The 19,235-nt window shown below is 43.5% G+C and overlaps 1 protein-coding gene across 2 annotated transcripts in view; it reads left to right on the plus strand.

Annotated features, from left to right (window-relative positions):
* Positions 1-877: 877 nt before the first annotated feature.
* Positions 878-19,235, plus strand: part of SLC25A47 (solute carrier family 25 member 47) — a 38,166-nt gene continuing 19,808 nt past the window's right edge. The window contains exons 1-6 of one of the 2 annotated variants that reach the window (XM_077269684.1): positions 878-1,002; positions 1,278-1,403; positions 2,599-2,642; positions 4,402-4,473; positions 4,851-5,033; positions 5,878-6,148. In XM_077269684.1, the coding sequence (XP_077125799.1) occupies positions 1,373-1,403; positions 2,599-2,642; positions 4,402-4,473; positions 4,851-5,033; positions 5,878-6,148 (601 nt within the window). In that variant the 5' untranslated portion in view covers positions 878-1,002; positions 1,278-1,372. Of the gene's footprint in view, positions 1,003-1,121; positions 1,404-2,598; positions 2,643-4,401; positions 4,474-4,850; positions 5,034-5,877; positions 6,149-19,235 lie in introns of those variants that run through there. The other variant, XM_077269677.1, reaches the window with a different exon arrangement.

Raw genomic sequence — 19,235 nt, forward strand, 5'->3', positions numbered from 1 at the left:
GCAATACACTGCAGATTTGACGCAATTCCGTGCGTCCAAAAAGGCTGCGGAAATGCATCAAAATCCGCAATGTGTGCACATAGCCTTAGTCTGTGCAGGAGATTGAGAGTTCTGTGTTGGAAAAACAATACAAACATAAGAAATGAATCAGCACAAATACAGTATGTAACAGTTCTTTCATTCACAATGCCAGTTTCCCTGTGGAGGGATCTTTAAAGGGAATCTGTCACCCCAAAAATCATATATGAGCTGCGGCTACCGGCATCAGGGGCTTATCTACAGCATTCTGTAATGCTGTAGATAAGCCCCCGATGTAACCTGAATGATAAGAAAAACAGGTTAGATTATACTCACCCAGGGGCGGTCCCGCTGCGGTCCGGTCCGATGGGCGTCGCGGTCCGGGGCCTCCCATCTTCTTACGATGACGTCCTCTTCTTCTCTTCACGCTGCAGCTCCGGTGCAGGCGCTCTTTGTCTGCCCTGTTGAGGAAAGAGCAAAGTACTGCAGTGCGCAGGTGCTGGGCCTCTCTGACCTTTCCCGGCGCCTGCGCACTGCAGTACTTTGCTCTTCCCTCTACAGGGCAGACAAAGTACGCCTGCGCCGGAGCCGCAGCGTGAAGACAAGAAGAGGACGTCATCGTAAGAAGATGGGAGGTGCCGGACGCGGACGTGACGCCCATCGAACCGGACCGCAGCAGGACCGCCCCTGGATGAGTATAATATAATCTGTTTTTCTTACCTTTCAGGTTACATCGGGGGGCTTATCTACAGCAATAAAGAATGCTGTAGATAAACCCCTGATGCCGGTGGCCTTAGCTCATATACGATTTTTGGGGTGACAGGTTCCCTTTAAGAACCTCAGCTCTGCAGCCACCATCAGATGAATTCTAGCAGGGGTTACCCTACCAATAAGCGGAGCATCGGCTGACGTGTCATGTTGCACAGCACCACTATGTCCCCTTCCTAGTACTGGAGGTTGGGACGCAATGAGTCTTCACACAAGGTCAGATTATGGGACAGGACTCTTGGAGATTGTGATGCAGTTGGCGCTCCTAATCACTGAGCCCCAGAGGCTTTAATATCAGGTTGCAGCCTCCCATGGGGGCAGTGATCTGCATTTTTGCAGCAGTTCACAGGAGACATTGCCGGAGTCACCTTTATCACACTGAGCAGGACGTATTGTCACCTGCCGTGTGACATGGGTGGGGGGACTGTTAGTCCTGGCAGGGTCCCTGTATTTGCTGCTTGGCGTTTAACCTCCCTCTGTCTTTCTTCCAGGACTGAGCTGTGTGGATATAAATGCTGGCACTCAGATAATTCCCATAATCGCCAGCTGCACAGAGTGACGGGGACGGGCTGACATACGGCGGCAGATGGCTGACTTCATCGCAGGAGCTCTGGGAGGTAATCATTATACTGTGCATCGTTATATAGTGTCCATATAATGCATCATTTATTATACACGCGCGATATCACGTGAGTTGTGCTTCTCCTCCATGCTGCAATGCTACAATGATTAATATCAATAATCCACCCTGTTGCTTGGTGCCACCTGTGACTTTACGGCTCTTGTATAACTACAACTCTCACCATGCCCTGACAGACTCGAGCCCAGTCTCCAGCCTGCTGTGTCCATATTATTCCAATGAAATATTAGTTTTAGTTTCCTGTCCAGAGGGGACGAATTATAACGTGACCTTCTTATATCCGGCCAAACAGCTATTTACAGTTCAGTATGGGGCTGAGCGCATTACACCAGCGATGGCGGCCGTCCAGGACCGTGATTGTCATATTCTCCCTGACATCACAGAAACAGCAGTCCCTCCATAGTCACATCCCCGGCATTGTACAATGTATATGTTACTGTAAAAGTCAGAAGGATGGTAAAACCTAGGATTTACCGGTCAATCTGGACATTCACCGAGGCCGTCGGTAAAAGCTCAAAATGAAAAGTAAAATTGGACTTTTACCGGTGAAGTCTTGGTAAATGTTAACATTTCTCAACAGCGTTGGTAAAAGTCAGAAATATCTGGTGTGAAGATGGAACATCTGACTTTAACCAAGCGCAGTTGGTAAATGTGCACATTTACCACGGCTTCCTGGCAAATGTAGCTAAGAAGGGTATAATAAAAAGCGTAAGCCACCGCGGGCGAGGAAATGGAGGACACAGTGGGAAAGGTGTCGCTGGTCAGAGTCAGAATTCTGTGACTCAAAGTTACTTTTACCAACACATGCTGGTAAATGTAAAGATTTACCAAATCGCCCAGGTAAAAGTCCAAAATAGTTCGTTTAGATGGAATACATCTGACTTTTACCAACGCTGTTGAGAAATGTTAACATTTACCAAGACTTCACCGGTAAAAGTCCAATTTTACTTTTCATTTTGAGCTTTTACCGACAGCCTCGGTGAATGTCCAGATTGACCGGTAAATCCTAGGTTTCACCGTCCTTCTGACTTTTACAGTAACATATACTGTTACTGTAAAAGTCAGAAGGACGGTAAAACCTAGGATTTACCGGTCAATCTGGACATTCACCGAGGCCGTCGTATACAATGTATAGAGTCTGGATCTAATGTCACGGTCATCTTGTGTTGCAGGAGCCTGTGGCGTTATGGTGGGATACCCCCTGGACACGGTGAAGGTGGGTAACATGTCCTCTGCCTGTCAGTTCCCCTTCTTGTAGATTATAACAATTCCCTTAGACTGATCTATTCCCTGATACATGCCCTATAAGAGAGGAAACCATTCAGGTAACAGATACTGCGGAGGAAGAGAACTGCTATTTAATGTGGCTGACGTCTGCAATGAGGGCAAAGGAATCCACTTACTAGTTACAAACATATTCCACTAATATAAAGAAAGCAGAGGCTGCTGTGATCTCCTGACCGACATCGCACATACTCTCCATTCTAAACGAAAAATACATGTGTCAAAGGTAATGGCACCATGCCAATGTATTACTCACCGCTGAGCCAGGTGCTTCATATCACTGCAAAAGAGGGGAGAAGCCAGCACTGCTTATGGTCAGAACACAATACATAAAGTGCACATGCACATACTAATTTCTAACTGTATTTCAAAATGAGACATTTAGCAAACAATTGATCAATTCTTTGAGCCACCCCGCCACTTCACGGCATTCTCATAATGGGGCAGTCCTACTCTACGTTTTTTATATTCGCTGTGCCATAAAGGCCTCCTAAAAAGCAAGATTACATAAATGCAAGCTGTACCTGAAGCATTTCTGAATCACTCCCATGGTGCCAGAAAGGGCAAGCACAGATAAAGGTTCACCAGGTCCAGTATAGACATTTCAGGTTTAACCCCCACACTGCCTAACCAGCACCACGGATAAAGGGTGAGACAGGCTTGGACACAGGTGCACAATTAAACAGCGCCTGGGGCAGGGCAGGGCTGCTGTGTGTGTGTGTACAGCAGCCTATCAATCACAGTGAACACAGAAAGAATGGCGCACATAACCCAGCGTGCACGGCAACAGTGGTGGTCAGCCACACACCAATGTAAAAGCAAAAGAGGGGAGAAGCCAGCACTGCTTATGGTCAGAACTTAGGCTATGTTTAATTGTGCACCTGTGTCTCAGCCTCTCTCACCCTTTATCCGTGGTGCTGGTTGGGCAGTGTGGGGGTTAAACCTGAAATGTCTATGGCTGGACCTGGTCAACCTTTATCTGCGCTTGCCCTTTCTGGCACTATGGGAGTGATTCAGAAATGCTTCAGGTACAGCTTGCATTTATGTGGTCTTGCTTTTTAGGAGGCCTTTATGGCACAGCGAATATAAAAAACGTAGAGTAGGACTGCCCCATTATGAGAATGCCTTGGCGTGGCGGGGTGGCTCAAAGAATTGATCAATTGTTTGCTAAATGTCTCATTTTGAAATACAGTTAGAAATTATGTGCATGTGCACTTTATGTATTGCGTTCTGACCATAAGCAGTGCTGGCTTCTCCCCTCTTTTGCTTCATATCACTACCTGCTGTCCATATGGAGAACGCAGAGGCTGCTGTGATCTCCTGACTGACCTCACTCCCTTTCTGTAGCCAAAATTAAATACATATGTGTCAGAAATAACGCTGACATGCTGATACAATACTCACCGCTGATCCAGATAGTTTTTATCACGGCGTCTTGTTAATATGGAGAATGCAGAGGCTGCTGTGATCTCCTTATTGCCGTTACTCACAAATAGTAATAGAATAGATATCACAAATGCTGACTGTATCCAGTGTGTGCCAGGGCTTTATGGTTATGTCATAGTTTATATGCCTGACGGTTTCCTGAAGCCTCGGTCCGAGCCTTCACCCCGATTACAGACTTGTAACCTGAGGATTCCCTTCCCTGGCACTTACCCCATGTATACTGTATAATATTCTCCCTCCACCAGGTCCGAATTCAGACCCAGAGAAGCTACACTGGGATATGGCACTGCATCTACACCACCTACAAAGTGGAAAAAGTAAGTACCCCCACCCCCCACCATAAAAGGTGGGCAGCAAAATCAAGACCCCCTTTCCTCAGTGGCTGTCCAACATTATATCCAGTAGCCACAACCTTTGCATTGCGGACACTGGGAGGCTTCAGTACACATGATGTTCTGCAGATGCGTGATGGTTTTCACATCGATTTGGGGATTCTCATCCAATCCTGGACGTCTGCAACAATGATGAGTAGCTGAACAAGTGATGCCTATTATTTATAGCGCTGGCCACAGTTCCTGTGTTCAGCCACTACCAGCTGATTCCTGCAACAGAAATGTCCGGCTGATATTTGTGGCCGACCCGGTATTCAATATTTCATACCTAAATTCCATTTTTACCTCATTCACTTTCATAGGTGTCCGGATTCTTCAAGGGAATGTCAATGCCTATTTCCACCGTGTCCGTCAGCTCGTCTATAGTGTTCGGAGTGTATAGAAACTGTCTGCACAACCTGTGCCAGCAGAAATACGGCTCACGCAATGTGAAACCATCCAAACTAGACATTTTTCTATCTGGTTATGTGGCTGGAGGAATACAGGTACGTCTGAACTTCACAAAGGGTTAATATACAGCAGTAGTGAATTTTTCTACAGCAAAAAAAAAAAAGCTAGATGTTTGGAAAAGGGTGCGGCTATGCAGAGGGATGTACAATTAATAAAGAGGGCTTAAAATTAATGGGGAGGGGCTTAAAATAACGTTTTCTGTATTAGCCCCATTAACAACAGCTTCAAGGAATTGCCCACTCTAGACAGACGATTTTCATATCTGGTGCCCCCTGAACAATTAATTATCTGTAATGTGAAAAGTTCTGCCGTTTAGGAATATTCTTGGGGTTCGATTCATTATTGCATTTGTGCCCTTTTTTTGTTTAATTTTTTATATTCTTCCTCCTGTTTTTCATTTGCTTCTTATTATAATTTGAATTTTTTATGTACTCCTTTTTTAAAGTATATTTTATGTGTTCACTGTTTTTTTTTTTTAATATTATTATTTATTTATTTTTGTTTCTGGCATTGTTGACAGAGTTCAAGATTTCCATAAGTTTTTGGCTAATTCCTAATTTGTGACTTTATTTTAAAAAAAAGCGCATCATTTTAATGCTAATGCTCTCCAGTCCCATTCCTCCTGGAATGTTTTTATTTACCGTATGTTTGCAATTTTTGTGCAAATTTAGCAACATTTTAACAAAATATAAGACCGTTTGGGAAAAAAAAAAAAAGGAACATTTTTCAATTTGTTCAAAATTCATTAACCACATAAGCAATTCTTAAGAATTTCACACAAAAAAGTCAATGATTGATGATGGAGACTTGGGCCCTTTGAGTTCCGCATCCTCACTGTATCCAAGATCTCTGCGTTTCTGATATATCCTATGTTTTTAGGTTCTGGTGTCATCGCCTGCAGACATGGCGAAGGTTCGACTCCAGACGCAGGTTTCTCCACACCGTTCCAATATGTGCTCCATCCTGACCCAACCGAAATACTCTGGCCCAGTCCACTGTCTCCTGACCATAGTGAAGGAAGAAGGGTTCTTTGGTTTGTACAAAGGCTGCTTTGCTCTTATGTTCAGAGACTGCCATTCGTTTGCTACGTACTTCCTGTCATACGCCGTTATTCGAGAATGGTTGGTGCCACTGGAGGAAAGTAATTCAGGTACATAAGTAAGAATTCCCCTCAATGTAGAGACCTTCATTTGTACGTAGTGATATGCTGCATCCGAAGTGATCGCTAATGTGATGTTATCGTAGCGTCATCTTCCATCATTACATTAAATCCCCCTTTATCAGAAGTGATGAAAAATGTTTTTCAATCCAGCAAAGCGAGATAAAAGCAAAGAAGAAAAATTCTTTATTGTGACTTCATTAACCCCTTCACCCCGAAGCCTGTTTTCACCTAAGTGACAGGGCCAATTTTTAGAATTCTGACCACTGTCACTTTATGAGGTCATAACTCAAACGCTTCAACGGATCCTGGCGATTCTGACCTTGTTTTCTTGTGACATATTGTACTTCATGATAGTGGTAAAACTTCTTCGATATGACTTGCATTTATTTGTGAAAAAAAACAAAAATTTGTTGAAAATTATGAACATTTAGCAATTTTCAAACTTTTAGTTTTTATGCCCTTAAATTAGAGAGTTATATCTCATAATATAGTTAATAAACAACATTTCCCACATGTCCGCTTTACATCAGCACAATTTTGGAAACATAATTTTTTTTTGTTAAGGAGTTATAAGGGTTAAAAGTTGACCAGCGATTTCTCATTTTTGCAACAAAATTTGCAAAACCATTTTTTTTACGGACCACCTCACACTTGAAGTGACTTTGAGGGGTCTATATGACAGAAAATGCCCAAAAGTGACACCATTCTAAAAACTGCACCCCTCAAGGTACTCAAAACCACATTCAAAAAGTTTATTAACCCTTCAGGTGCTTCACAGGAATTTTTGGAATGTTTAAAAAAAATTGAACATTTAACTTTTTTTTCACAAAATTTTTACTTCAGATCCAATTTGTTTTATTTTACCAAGGGTAACAGGAGAAATTGGACCAAAAAAGTCGTTGTACAATTTGTCCTGAGTACGCCGATACCCCACATGTTGGGGTAAACCATTGATTGGGCACATGGCAGAGCTCGGAAGGGAAGGAGCGCCATTTGACTTTTCAATGCAAAAACCCATGTCGCGATTGGAGAGCCCCTGACGTGCCTAAACAGTGGAAACCCCCACAAGTGACACCATTTTGGAAAGTAGACCCTCTAAGGAACTAATCTAGATGTGTGGTGAGCACTTTGAACCTCCAAGTGCTTCACAGAAGTTTATAATGTAGAGCCGTAAAAAAAAATCATATTAATTTTCACAAAAAATGATCTTTTTGCCACAAATTTTTTATTTTCCCAAGGGTAACAGGATAAATTGGACCCCAAAAGTTGTTGTGCAATTTGTCCTGAGTACGCTGATACTTCATATATGGGGATAAACCACTGTTTGAGCGCATGGCAGAGCGTGGAAGGGAAGGAGCGCCATTTGACTTTTCAATGCAAAATTGGCTGGAATTGAGATCGGAACCCATGTCGTGTTTGGAGAGCCCCTGACGTGCCTAAACAGTGGAAACCCCCACAAGTGACACCATTTTGGAAAGAAGACCCCCTAAGGAACTTATCTAGATGTGTGGTGAGCACTTTTAACCCCCAATTGTTTCACTAAAGTTTAGAATGTAGCGCTGTGAAAATTAAAAAAATCATTTTTTCTTTCCACAAAATGATGTTTTAGCCCGCAATTTTTTTTTCCCAAGGGTAACAGGAGAAATTGGACCACAAAAGTTATTGTCCAATTTGCCCTGAGTACGCTGATACCCCATATATGGGGGGGAACCACTGTTTGGGCGCACGGCAGAGCTTGGAAGGGAAGGAGCGCCGTTTGAATTGCAGACTTAGATGGATTGGTCTGCAGGTGTCATGTTGCATTTGCAGAGCCCCTGATGTACCTAAACAGTAGAAACCCCCCACAAGTGACCCCATATTGGAAACTAGACCCCCCAAGGAACTTATCTAGATGTGTTGTGAGAACTTTGAACCAACAAGTGTTTCACTACAGTTTATCACGCAGAGCCGTGAAAATAAAAAATATATTTTTTTCCACGAAAATGATATTTTAGCCCCCACGTTTTTATTTTCCCAAGGGTAACAGGACAAATTGGACCCCAAAAGTTGTTGTCCAACTTGTCCTGAGAACGCTGATACCCCATATGTTGGGGGGAACCACTGTTTGGGCGCACAGGAGAACTCGGAAGGGAAGGAGCACCGTTTTAGTTTTTCAAAGCAGAATTGGCTGGAATTGAGATCGGATGCCATGTCGCGTTTGGAGAGCCCCTGATGTGCCTAAACAGTGAAAACTCCCCAATTCTAACTGAAACCCTAACCCCAACCCTAACCCCAGCCCTAACCCTAGCCCTAACCCCAACCCTAACCCTAGTCCTAACCCTAGCGCTACTTTCACACTAGCGTTTTTTTGCATACGTCGCAATGCGTAGTTTTGGCGAAAAAACGCATCCTGCAAAGTCATCTGCAGGATGCGTTTTTTTCCCCATAGACTAACATTAGCGACGCATTGTGACGTATTGACACACGTCGCAACCGTTGTGCGACGGTTGCGTCGGACCGCCGGCAGCAAAAAACATTACATGTAACTTTTTTTGTGCCGACGGTCCACCATTTCCGACCGCGCATGCGCGGCTGGAACTCCGCCCCCACCTCCCCGCACCTCACAATGGGGCAGCGGATGCGTGGAAAAACAGCATCCGCTGCCCCCGTTGTGCGGCGCTTGCACAGTATGCGTCGGTACGTCGGGCCGACGCAGCGCGACGGCCCCGTACCGACACTAGTGTGAAAGTAGCCTAACGGGAAAATGGAAATAAATATATTTTTTAAAATTTTATTATTTTTCCCTAACTAAGGGGGTGATGAAGGGGGATTTGATTTACTTTTATAGCGTTTTTTGGGCGGATTTTTATGGTTGGCAGCCATCACACACTAAAAGACGCTTTTTATTGCAAAAAATAGTTTTTGCATCACCACATTTTGAGAGCTATAATTTATCCATATTTTGGCCCACAGAGTCATGTGAGATCTTGTTTTTTGCGGGACGAGTTGACGTTTTTATTGGTACCATTTTCGGGCACATGACATTTTTTGATCGCTTTTTATTCCGATTTTTGGGAGGCAGAATGAACAAAAACCAGCAATTCCTGAAATTCTTTTAGGGGAGGCGTTTATACCATTCCACGTGTGGTAAAATTGATAAAGCAGTTTTATTCTTCAGGTCAGTACGATTACAGCGATACCTCATTTATGTAATTTTTTTTGTTTTGGCGCTTTTACACAATAAAAACTATTTTATATAAAAAAATAATTGTTTTTGCATCGCTTTATTCTGAGAGCTATAACTTTTTTATTTTTCTGCTGATGATGCTGTATGGCGGCTTGTTTTTGCGGGACAAGATGACGTTTTCAGCGGTACCATGGTTATTTATATCCGTCTTTTTGATCGCGTGTTATTCCACTTTTTGTTTGGCGGTATGAGAATAAAGCGTTGTTTTTTGCCTCGTTTTTTTTTTTTTTTTTTTTACGGTGTTCACTGAAGGGGTTAACTAGTGATATAGTTTTATAGGTGGGGTCGTTACGGACGCGGCGATACTAAATATGTGTACTTTTATTGTGTGATTATTTTTTTTTATTTAGATAAAGAAATGTATTTATGGGAATATTTTTTTTTTTTCTTTATTTAGGAATTTTTTTTTTTTATTTTTTTTTTATTTTTTTTTTTTTTACACATGTGGACATTTTTTTTTAAACTTTTTTACTTTGTCCCAGGGGGGGACATCACAGATCGGTGATCTGACAGTGTGCACAGCACTCTGTCAGATCACCGATGTGACAGGCAAGGGCAGAGGCTTGCCGGCGCCTGCTATTAGGAACTCTCAGCAGGCGACGGCAAGCTAGGTCATCTCATGACCCGGAAGGAGTCCCGCGGCCATCTTGGATCCGGGGACTCCTTCCAGGTCACCGGAGCAGCGCGATCTCATCGCGTTGCTCCGGTGGGAGAGCGCAGGGAGCCCCCATCCCTGCGTGATCCCCCTCTATGCCGCTGTCACTATTGACAGCGGCATCAGAGGGGTTAAATGCCCGCGATCGGCGATAGCGCCGATCGTGGGCATTGCTGCGGGGTGTCAGCTGTCATATACAGCTGACACCCGCACCCGATCACCGCGGCGCTCAGCGCGAGACCGCGGTGATCGATGCGCCGTACTAGTACTGCTGCTGGCACAAATGCAGTGCCGGCAGCGCAGTACTAGTACGGCGCATGTCGCGAAGGGGTTAAAATAAAAAAATAGACGCTTTTCGAGCTTCGAATATGGCTGACCTTTAATCGTAAGAGTCTGTCAGACTCGAAACGCGTCAGTATCTTTCTATGTTCTTGCTACTATTTTGATTAAGTCGCAATAAAGAATTTATTATCAATTTGCTGGATTAAAACCGCAATAGTACCGCAATACAGCTCGTAAATAATATCGTCATATAATTACATAAGCAATCATTCTAAATAATAATAAAAAAAACGCTCTATACACAGTGTGTGTATAATACTGGCAGATAAAGGTGAAATAATACAACTGCACAGTACTAATGTAAGCGCCAAAGACTGTACTGCACTTCATTAATACAGCTATACTGTGCTGCTATAAAACCATTATACAGTGCCCAAATAATATCACTCTTTGTCATGTCGGACGCTGTTCACACTAGGGCGTCCGACAGACAGCGGTAATTCCACATACGTCCACTACACGCTCAGTGGCGTCGGCTAGATTTTATCCAGCTTGCTCGGGGTTAATCTAGCTGGCAATTTGGTTGGAGGCTGGGTCACGCCCACGGCCTTTAAATAGTCGTACTGGACTTTGGGCGTCGCCGATTATAGTTTGTGCTTTGTGCCTAGTGATTCCGGTCTGGAGTGGTGGTCCTGTTGTAGGAATATCGTATCTGGTGGTGAATTATCCTTTTTGTCATATTCCTCCTTCCTATATTTGTATTTGTTTTGCCCTGTGCACATTATAGTGTATTCCTGTGTGTCTGCGGCGTGGTGCGTTTTTCAGTTTTCCCTGTCTGTGCTTTCTGTAGGGGTTGGTGTGTGGTCTCTTCACTGGGTGGCGGGTGGTGGTTTCAGCTTAGGGCTGAAACAGGAGACAGGGTCAGGCCTGGCAGCCCAGACATGCACACCTTTAGTGTAACTTCTGGGAAAGGGACAGACAGGGTTTCCCTAGCCTGAGGGATATCGCAGGGGCCCGGGTAACCAGCCTTAGTCTACCCAGTACTCCCGTGACACTCTTTAGTGCTAAAATAATGCAGTCAAAGGCTACCCAAAATAATAAAGCAAAACTTGAGAGTGAGCAATATAGCTACAGTTGTGCTCAAAAGTTTACATACCCCGGCAGTATTTTTGCTTTCTTGGCCTTTTTTCAGAGAATTTGAATGAGAACAGCAAATCTTTTTCTCCACTCATGGTTAGTGGTTGGGTGAAGCCATTTATTGTCAAACTACTGTGTTTTCTCTTTTTAAATCATAATGACAACCCAAAACATCCAAATGACCCTGATCAACAGTTTACATACCCCATTTCTTAATACCGTGTATTGCCCCCTCTAACATCAATGACAGCTTGAAATGTTTTGTGGTAGTTGTGGATGAGGTTCTTTATTTTCTCAGATGGTAAAGCTACCCATTCTTCTTGACAAAAGCCTCTAGTTTCTGTAAATTCCTGGGCTTTCTAGCATGAACTGCTTGCTTGAGATCTCCCCAGAGTGGCTCAATTATATTGAGGTCAGCAGACTGAGATGGCCACTCCAGAATCTTCACTTTGTTCTGCTGTAGCAATGACAGGTCAACATGGCCTTGTGTTTTGGATCGTTGTCATGTTGGAACGTCCAAGTACGTCCCATGCACAGCACTATTTGCTGATAACGTGCTGCATTCATCTTTCTTTCAACTTTGACCAAGTTTCCTGTGCCTTTGTAGCTTACACATCACCAAAACATCAGCGATCCACCTCCGTGATTTACAGTAGGTATGGTGTTCCTTTCATCAAAGGTCTTGTTGACCTCTATCCAAATGTAACGTTTATGGTTGTGGCCAGAAAGTTCAATTTTGGTCTCATCACTCCAACTTACCTTGATCCAGAAGTTTTGAGGCTTGTCTCTGTGCTCTTTTGCATATTGCAGGTGTAATACTTTGTGGAATTTGCGCAGTAATGGCTTTCTTCTGACGACTCGACCATGCAGCCCATTTTTCTTCAAGTGCCTCCTTATTGTGCATCTTGAAACAGCCACACCGTTAGTTTTCAGAGAGTCCTGTATTTCAGCTGCTGTTATTTGTGGGTTTTTCTTTGCATCCCGAACAATTTTCCTGGTAGTTGTGAGCGAAATTTTTGTTGGTCTACCTGACTGTGGTTTTGTTTTTACAGCGCCTCTGATTTTCCATTTGTTAATCACAGTTTTAACACTGCTGACTGGCATTATCAATTCCTTGGATATCTTTTTGTATCCTTTTCCTCTTTTATACAGTTCAATTACCTTTTCCCTAGATCTGTTGACAATTATTTTGCTTTCCCCATGACTCACAATCCAGAAATGTCAGTGGCTGGATGAAAGATGCAAGAGTTTATCTGGATCCCAGAAACTCACTCAGCTTTTATGCACACACACTGATTACAAGCAAACAGGTCACAGTTGAGGATGTTCCCTTTAGTAGCCATTCAAACCCATTTGTGTCAACATCTGTGCATGTTATCAGGCCAAAATCACCAGGGTATGTAAACTTTTGATCAGGGTCATTTGGATGTTTTGAGTTGTCATTATGATTTAAAAAGAGAAAACACAGTAGTTTGACAATAAATGGCTTCACCCAACCACTATCCATGAGTGGAGAAAAAGTTTTGGTGTCATCATTCATATTCTCTGAAAAAAGGCCAAGAAAGCAAAAATTCTGCCGGGGTATGTAAACTTTTGAGCACAACTGTATATCATGATGAAAAATACCACCCTACAGTGCCCTCAAAGTACCACTAGAATTCCAGGCAGTCTTAGCATAATAATAATGCTATATAGTGTGTTGAGGCTGATGCATCAGAATGATTGGCATACAATGCAAAAAAAATCATAAATAGATATAAATAATAATGTATCTGTCATAATACTGTCATATATTGCCCAATAAATATAACAATATAGATCTTATTTAATTCCCAGATAGAGCAACTAAAAGCTAAAAAACAAAGCAAAGACTAAACTGTGCCCAAGTACTATACTGTACTAACATAGCACTAGCACACATAATATCATACTATAGCAAAATAATATGGCTATGTAGTGCTACTAACATAATAAAGTCAGAGAGTCTAGCAGATACTTGTAGCTATCTCCACGGCTCATATCTGCTCCACTTTTCCTCCTGATCCCAATAATATCCTCTTTCCATGAAGAAGCTTATTAAGCCTGCGGTATTACGGGTAAACACGGCCGGAATGTTCCGTGCAGGATCGCAGGGGTCACTGCTTGTAATTGTATCCACAGTCATACAGACTGTTCTCCATTGTGCTTCATGTTCCTAGAAGATGCCGTTCTCCTTGACGTCTCCTGTGGATAGAAATAGTCCTGCACAGGGTCGGACTGGGGTGTCTGGGGCCCACCAGGGGAATGGACTCTAGGGGCCCACCCTACAGCTATATGCAAATATCTGTCCATTATAGCAGAGCATCAGCTGTAAAACACCGGCGGCTGCTGCACATCTACCGTGTGCCCCAATAACTGGGATGTATAATTACGGTAGTTTACATTAATGGGGTTCTTGGTTAAAACAAGTTATCACCAATACATGGGCTCCACAGGATAGGTGATCGCTTAGGTCCGACCATTAGAAACTGCACCGGTCTGAAGAATGGGGAAGTTTTATCCCTGACAGGACACTTTTATCCCTATTTTAAAATGCAGCGGCAGGTGGGATTTCTGACCGCAGCTCCATTCATTCTCTTTGGGGCTTCCAGAAAAAAACAAGTGCAGCCACAGAGTGAATGAATGGATCAGTGATCTAGTCGGACATGCCACTCCAGTCTAATGGGGATTAAAAGTTCAAAATTTTGCTGAATGGGTCCAAGCAGTCAGATCCCCACCAATCAATACGTTATCACTTATCCTGTGGAGAAGTGATTACTTTTTTCCACAGGAAACCCCCTGTAAGTGCATCTCCGCCACTGTGTACAAAGCATTAAAACTCTCATGGAAATAAAGAATCTTCTCCTAATTAATATCGGAGACAACAAATGACCGCCATACACAACACAATCCACTATACCAAGACCAATATTGCCACATACAGGAAGAAATCCCACTACACCATGACCAGACCACATAGTGACCGAATAATACTACATACAAGGGACAAATACCGACACACCATGATCAGATATTACCACCACATAGTGACCGAATAATATGATATATTAGGGCAGCACGGTTCAGAGGTTAGCACTGCAGCCTTGCAGAGCTGGGGTCGTGGCTTCAAATCCCATCAAGGACAACATCTGCAATGCATGTCCTCCCTGTGTTTGCGTGGGTTTCCTCCAGGTACTCTGGTTTCCTCCCACATTTACAAAGATATACTACTAAGGAATCTAGATTGTGAGCCCCATCGGGGACAGTGGCAATAATATCTGTAAAGTGCTGTGAAATTAATAGCGCTATATAAATGAGTACAAATAAATAAAAATAAATATTACCAGCATATAGGGACAAAATGATACCACATACAAGGAGAAATACTGCCACGCCGTGACCAGACCACAAATTACCAACACATAGTGCCCGAATACTACAATATTGATTATGAATACAAACCACAATACTAGCAACACTGTTATTACCACCAGTGACAATATACCCAGTACTTCTGTATATAGTGTCAGGGTACAGGTAATACAGTGATGACAGGTGACATTATACACAGGAGATCTGTATATAGTGTCAGTGTACAAGTAAGACAGTCATCACCAGTGACATTATACACAGGTGCTCTGTACACAGTATACAGTATATAGTGTACGTGTACAAGCAACACACTGACTCACCGGTGACATCTGTAGTTGAAGTCTGATATAAGAAAATACACCAGCGCTACCTGACTGAAATCGCTGAGCTGCAGGAACCAAGACAGAAGGAGCTGATACTGTCAAAAGGGGAATGCAAACAAATAAAAAGAAATGGATCCGCGCTACAGTGATATTGAAATAACCAAGGATGTAGATAAGCGTATATAAAAATGCCTGAAAGATATTACGCTGTGTGGATGCACAATGTGTCAGCGGAAGGTCCCCCAACACAGACCATAAACCACCATAGAACAACCTAGATTGATATAAAATTGGATCTGAAACAGGGTTATGACTTTGCCCAAAGAAATATGATGCGGACTCACCGTGATGTAATAGGGACTCAGCGTGCAGTAGAAAATGTAGTCCGGGTTGGGTGGCGGAATTCGTCCGGTGGGTGTGCAGGCAAGCAGGCGGGCGAGCAGGGGAAAGCAAACGCCGGGTGGCGTGTGTTGCGAGGGCTGCGTAGAGCCAGGGACGGCTCCGGCCGGTAGCGTCCCTGGATACGAGCGGGAGAGAACAGGGGGCGGAGCTCGCTGGCACAGGGCTCAGCGTGTGACGTCACTGAGCTAGAGAAAGGTACGGGGAAACACAGGGACCAAAAAACCGACGCGTTTCGAAGGAGCAGCGTCCTTCTTCATCAGGGTTACCCGTCCCTTGTGATGCCCCGATATTTAAACCCCCCAACCTGTCAATCACAATGCACAGCCCGCCCAAGTAGCCTGCTGCTGGAAAGGTGCTGTAGGAGGATAACCGTCACATCATCGCTGGGGGATATGGACAAAAATGATAGATGTGGCCCATAAAGAAGCTATGTGTATAAAAAAGGAATGCATCCCATGGAGATGCATGCATAATGGGAACTGTATGGCAAGAAGCTGGCTGAGTATGATTTACTGGTGTGGTTACCGCAGTGGATTGAATTGCCATAATGAACTGACTGGGAAATCTAAAAATTAACCTTTAATACATGATTAGTTAAAATAGTAATAAAAACTAAAAAATATACGTGTAATAAAAGGCAAACACCAATAAAAATAAAAAAAAATATAAAAAAAAATATGTAAATGAATAAAAGAGGAAGAAGCAGGTGGTGTTCCTGCCCTTCTAGATAAACATTTGTTGTGAAATTGGATTCTGGGCTCCCCCGGTGGCCACTTGTGGAATTGAACTTGTGTGCATCATCCCCTCTGTTCACCTGCTCCTATCAGGATGTGGGAGTCGCTATATAACCTTGCTCCTCTGTCAGTTTCTTGCCAGTCAACAATGTAATCAGAAGCCTTCTGTGCTTGTTCCTGCTACTAGACAACTCCCAGCTAAGTTGGACTTTTGTCCTTGTGTGTTTTTGCATTTTGTTCCTGTTCACAGCTGCTGTTTCGTTACTGTGTCTGGAAAGCTCTTGTGATCGGAAATTGCCACTCTGGTGTTATGAGTTAATGCTAGAGTCTTAAAGGAATTTCTGGATGGTGTTTTGATAGGGTTTTCTGCTGACCATGAAAGTGTCCTTTCTGTCTTCCTGCTATCTAGAAAGCGGACCTCGATTTTGCTAACCCTATTTTCATACTACGTTTGTCATTTCTTCTAAAATCACCGCCAATATATGTGGGGGCCTCTGTCTGCCTTTTGGGAAAATTTCTCTAGAGGTGAGCCAGGACTGTCTTTTCCTCTGCTAGGATTAGGTAGTTCTCCGGCTGGCGCTGGGCATCTAGGGTTAAAAAACGTAGGCATGCTACCCGGCCACTTCTAGTTGTGCGGCAGGTTTAGTTCATGGTCAGTATAGTTTCCATCTTCCAAGAGCTAGTTCTCATATATGCTGGGCTATGTTCTCTCGCCATTGAGAATCATGACAGTTTGACCGGCCTAAAAAAGGGTTAAATTACTGGCTGAGAAAGGAGAGAAAAAAGAAGTCTGCTACAATTTTTTTTTTTTTTTTTTTCCTCTAGTTCTGAGTGTGCTCTTAATTGAATCACTTGCTAGTCTGCCTATTCTGCAGCCTTCCTCTCTCTCCTTCTAATCCTTGAATGGCTCTGTGTTCACCTGTTTCAAATGGATCTTCAGAGTGTAGCTACAGGTTTGAATAATCTCGCCACAAAGGTACAAAATTTGCAAGATTTTGTTGTTTATGCACCTATGTCTGAGCCTAGAATTCCTTTGCCTGAATTCTTCTCAGGAAATAGATCTCACTTTCAAAATTTTAAAAATAATTGCAAATTGTTTTTGTCCCTGAAGTCTCGCTCTGCCGGAGACCCTGCACAGCAGGTCAGGATTGTAATTTCCTTGCTCCGGGGCGACCCTCAAGACTGGGCTTTTGCATTGGCACCAGGGGATCCTGCGTTGCTCAATGTGGATGCGTTTTTTCTGGCCTTGGGGTTGCTTTATGAGGAACCTCATTTAGAGCTTCAGGCGGGAAAGGCCTTGATGTCCTTGTCTCAGGGGCAAGATGAAGCTGAAATATACTGCCAAAAATTCCGCAAATGGTCTGTGCTTACTCAGTGGAATGAGTGCGCCCTGGCGGCGATTTTCAGAGAAGGTCTCTCTGATGCCATTAAGGATGTTATGGTGGGGTTCCCTGTGCCTGCGAGTCTGAATGAGTCCATGACGATGGCTATTCAGATCGATAGGCGTCTGCGGGAGCGCAAACCTGTGCACCATTTGGCGGTGTCTACTGAGAAAACGCCAGAAAATATGCAATGTGATAGAATTCTGTCCAGAAGCGAGCGGCAGAATTTTAGACGAAAAAATGGGTTGTGCTTCTATTGTGGTGATTCAACTCATGTTATATCAGCATGCTTTAAGCGTACTAAGAAGCCTGACAAGTCTGTTTCAATTAGCACTTTACAGTCTAAGTTTATTCTATCTGTGACCCTGATTTGTTCTTTGTCATCTATTACCGCGGACGCCTATGTCGACTCTGGCGCTGCTTTGAGTCTTATGGATTGGTCCTTTGCCAAACGCTGTGGGTATGATTTGGAGCCACTGGAGGCTCCGATACCTCTGAAAGGGATTGACTCCACCCCATTGGCTAGTAATAAACCACAATACTGGACACAAGTGACTATGCGTGTTAATCCGGATCACCAGGAGGTTATTCGCTTTCTGGTGCTGTATAATCTACATGATGTTTTGGTGCTGGGATTGCCATGGCTGCAATCTCATAACCCAGTCCTCGACTGGAGAGCTATGTCTGTGTTAAGCTGGGGATGTAAAGGAACTCATGGGGACGTACCTTTGGTTTCCATTTCATCATCTATTCCCTCTGAGATTCCTGAATTCTTGTCTGACTTTCGTGACGTTTTTGAAGAACCCAAGGTTGGCTCACTACCTCCGCACCGGGAGTGCGATTGTGCCATAGACTTGATTCCGGGTAGTAAATACCCTAAGGGTCGTTTATTTAATCTGTCTGTGCCTGAACACGCTGCTATGCGAGAATATATAAAGGAGTCCTTGGAAAAGGGACATATTCGTCCTTCGTCATCTCCCTTAGGAGCCGTTTTTTTCTTTGTGTCTAAGAAAGACGGCTCTTTGAGGCCGTGTATTGATTATCGACTTTTGAATAAAATCACGGTTAAATATCAATATCCGTTACCACTGCTTACTGATTTGTTTGCTCGTATAAAGGGGGCCAAGTGGTTCTCTAAGATTGATCTCCGTGGGGCGTATAATTTGGTGCGAATCAAGCAGGGGGATGAGTGGAAAACCGCATTTAATACGCCCGAGGGCCATTTTGAGTATTTGGTGATGCCTTTTGGTCTTTCTAATGCCCCTTCAGTCTTCCAGTCCTTTATGCATGACATTTTCCGCGATTATTTGGATAAATTTATGATTGTTTATCTGGATGATATTCTGATTTTTTCGGATGACTGGGACTCTCATGTCCAGCAGGTCAGGAGGGTTTTTCAGGTTTTGCGGTCTAATTCCTTGTGTGTGAAGGGTTCTAAGTGTGTTTTTGGGGTTCAAAAGATTTCTTTCTTGGGATACATTTTTTCCCCCTCTTCCATCGAGATGGATCCTGTCAAGGTTCAGGCTATTGGTGATTGGACGCAA

Source organism: Ranitomeya variabilis, chromosome 1, assembly GCF_051348905.1.
Source record: "Ranitomeya variabilis isolate aRanVar5 chromosome 1, aRanVar5.hap1, whole genome shotgun sequence".
Taxonomy (NCBI): Eukaryota; Metazoa; Chordata; class Amphibia; order Anura; family Dendrobatidae; genus Ranitomeya; species Ranitomeya variabilis.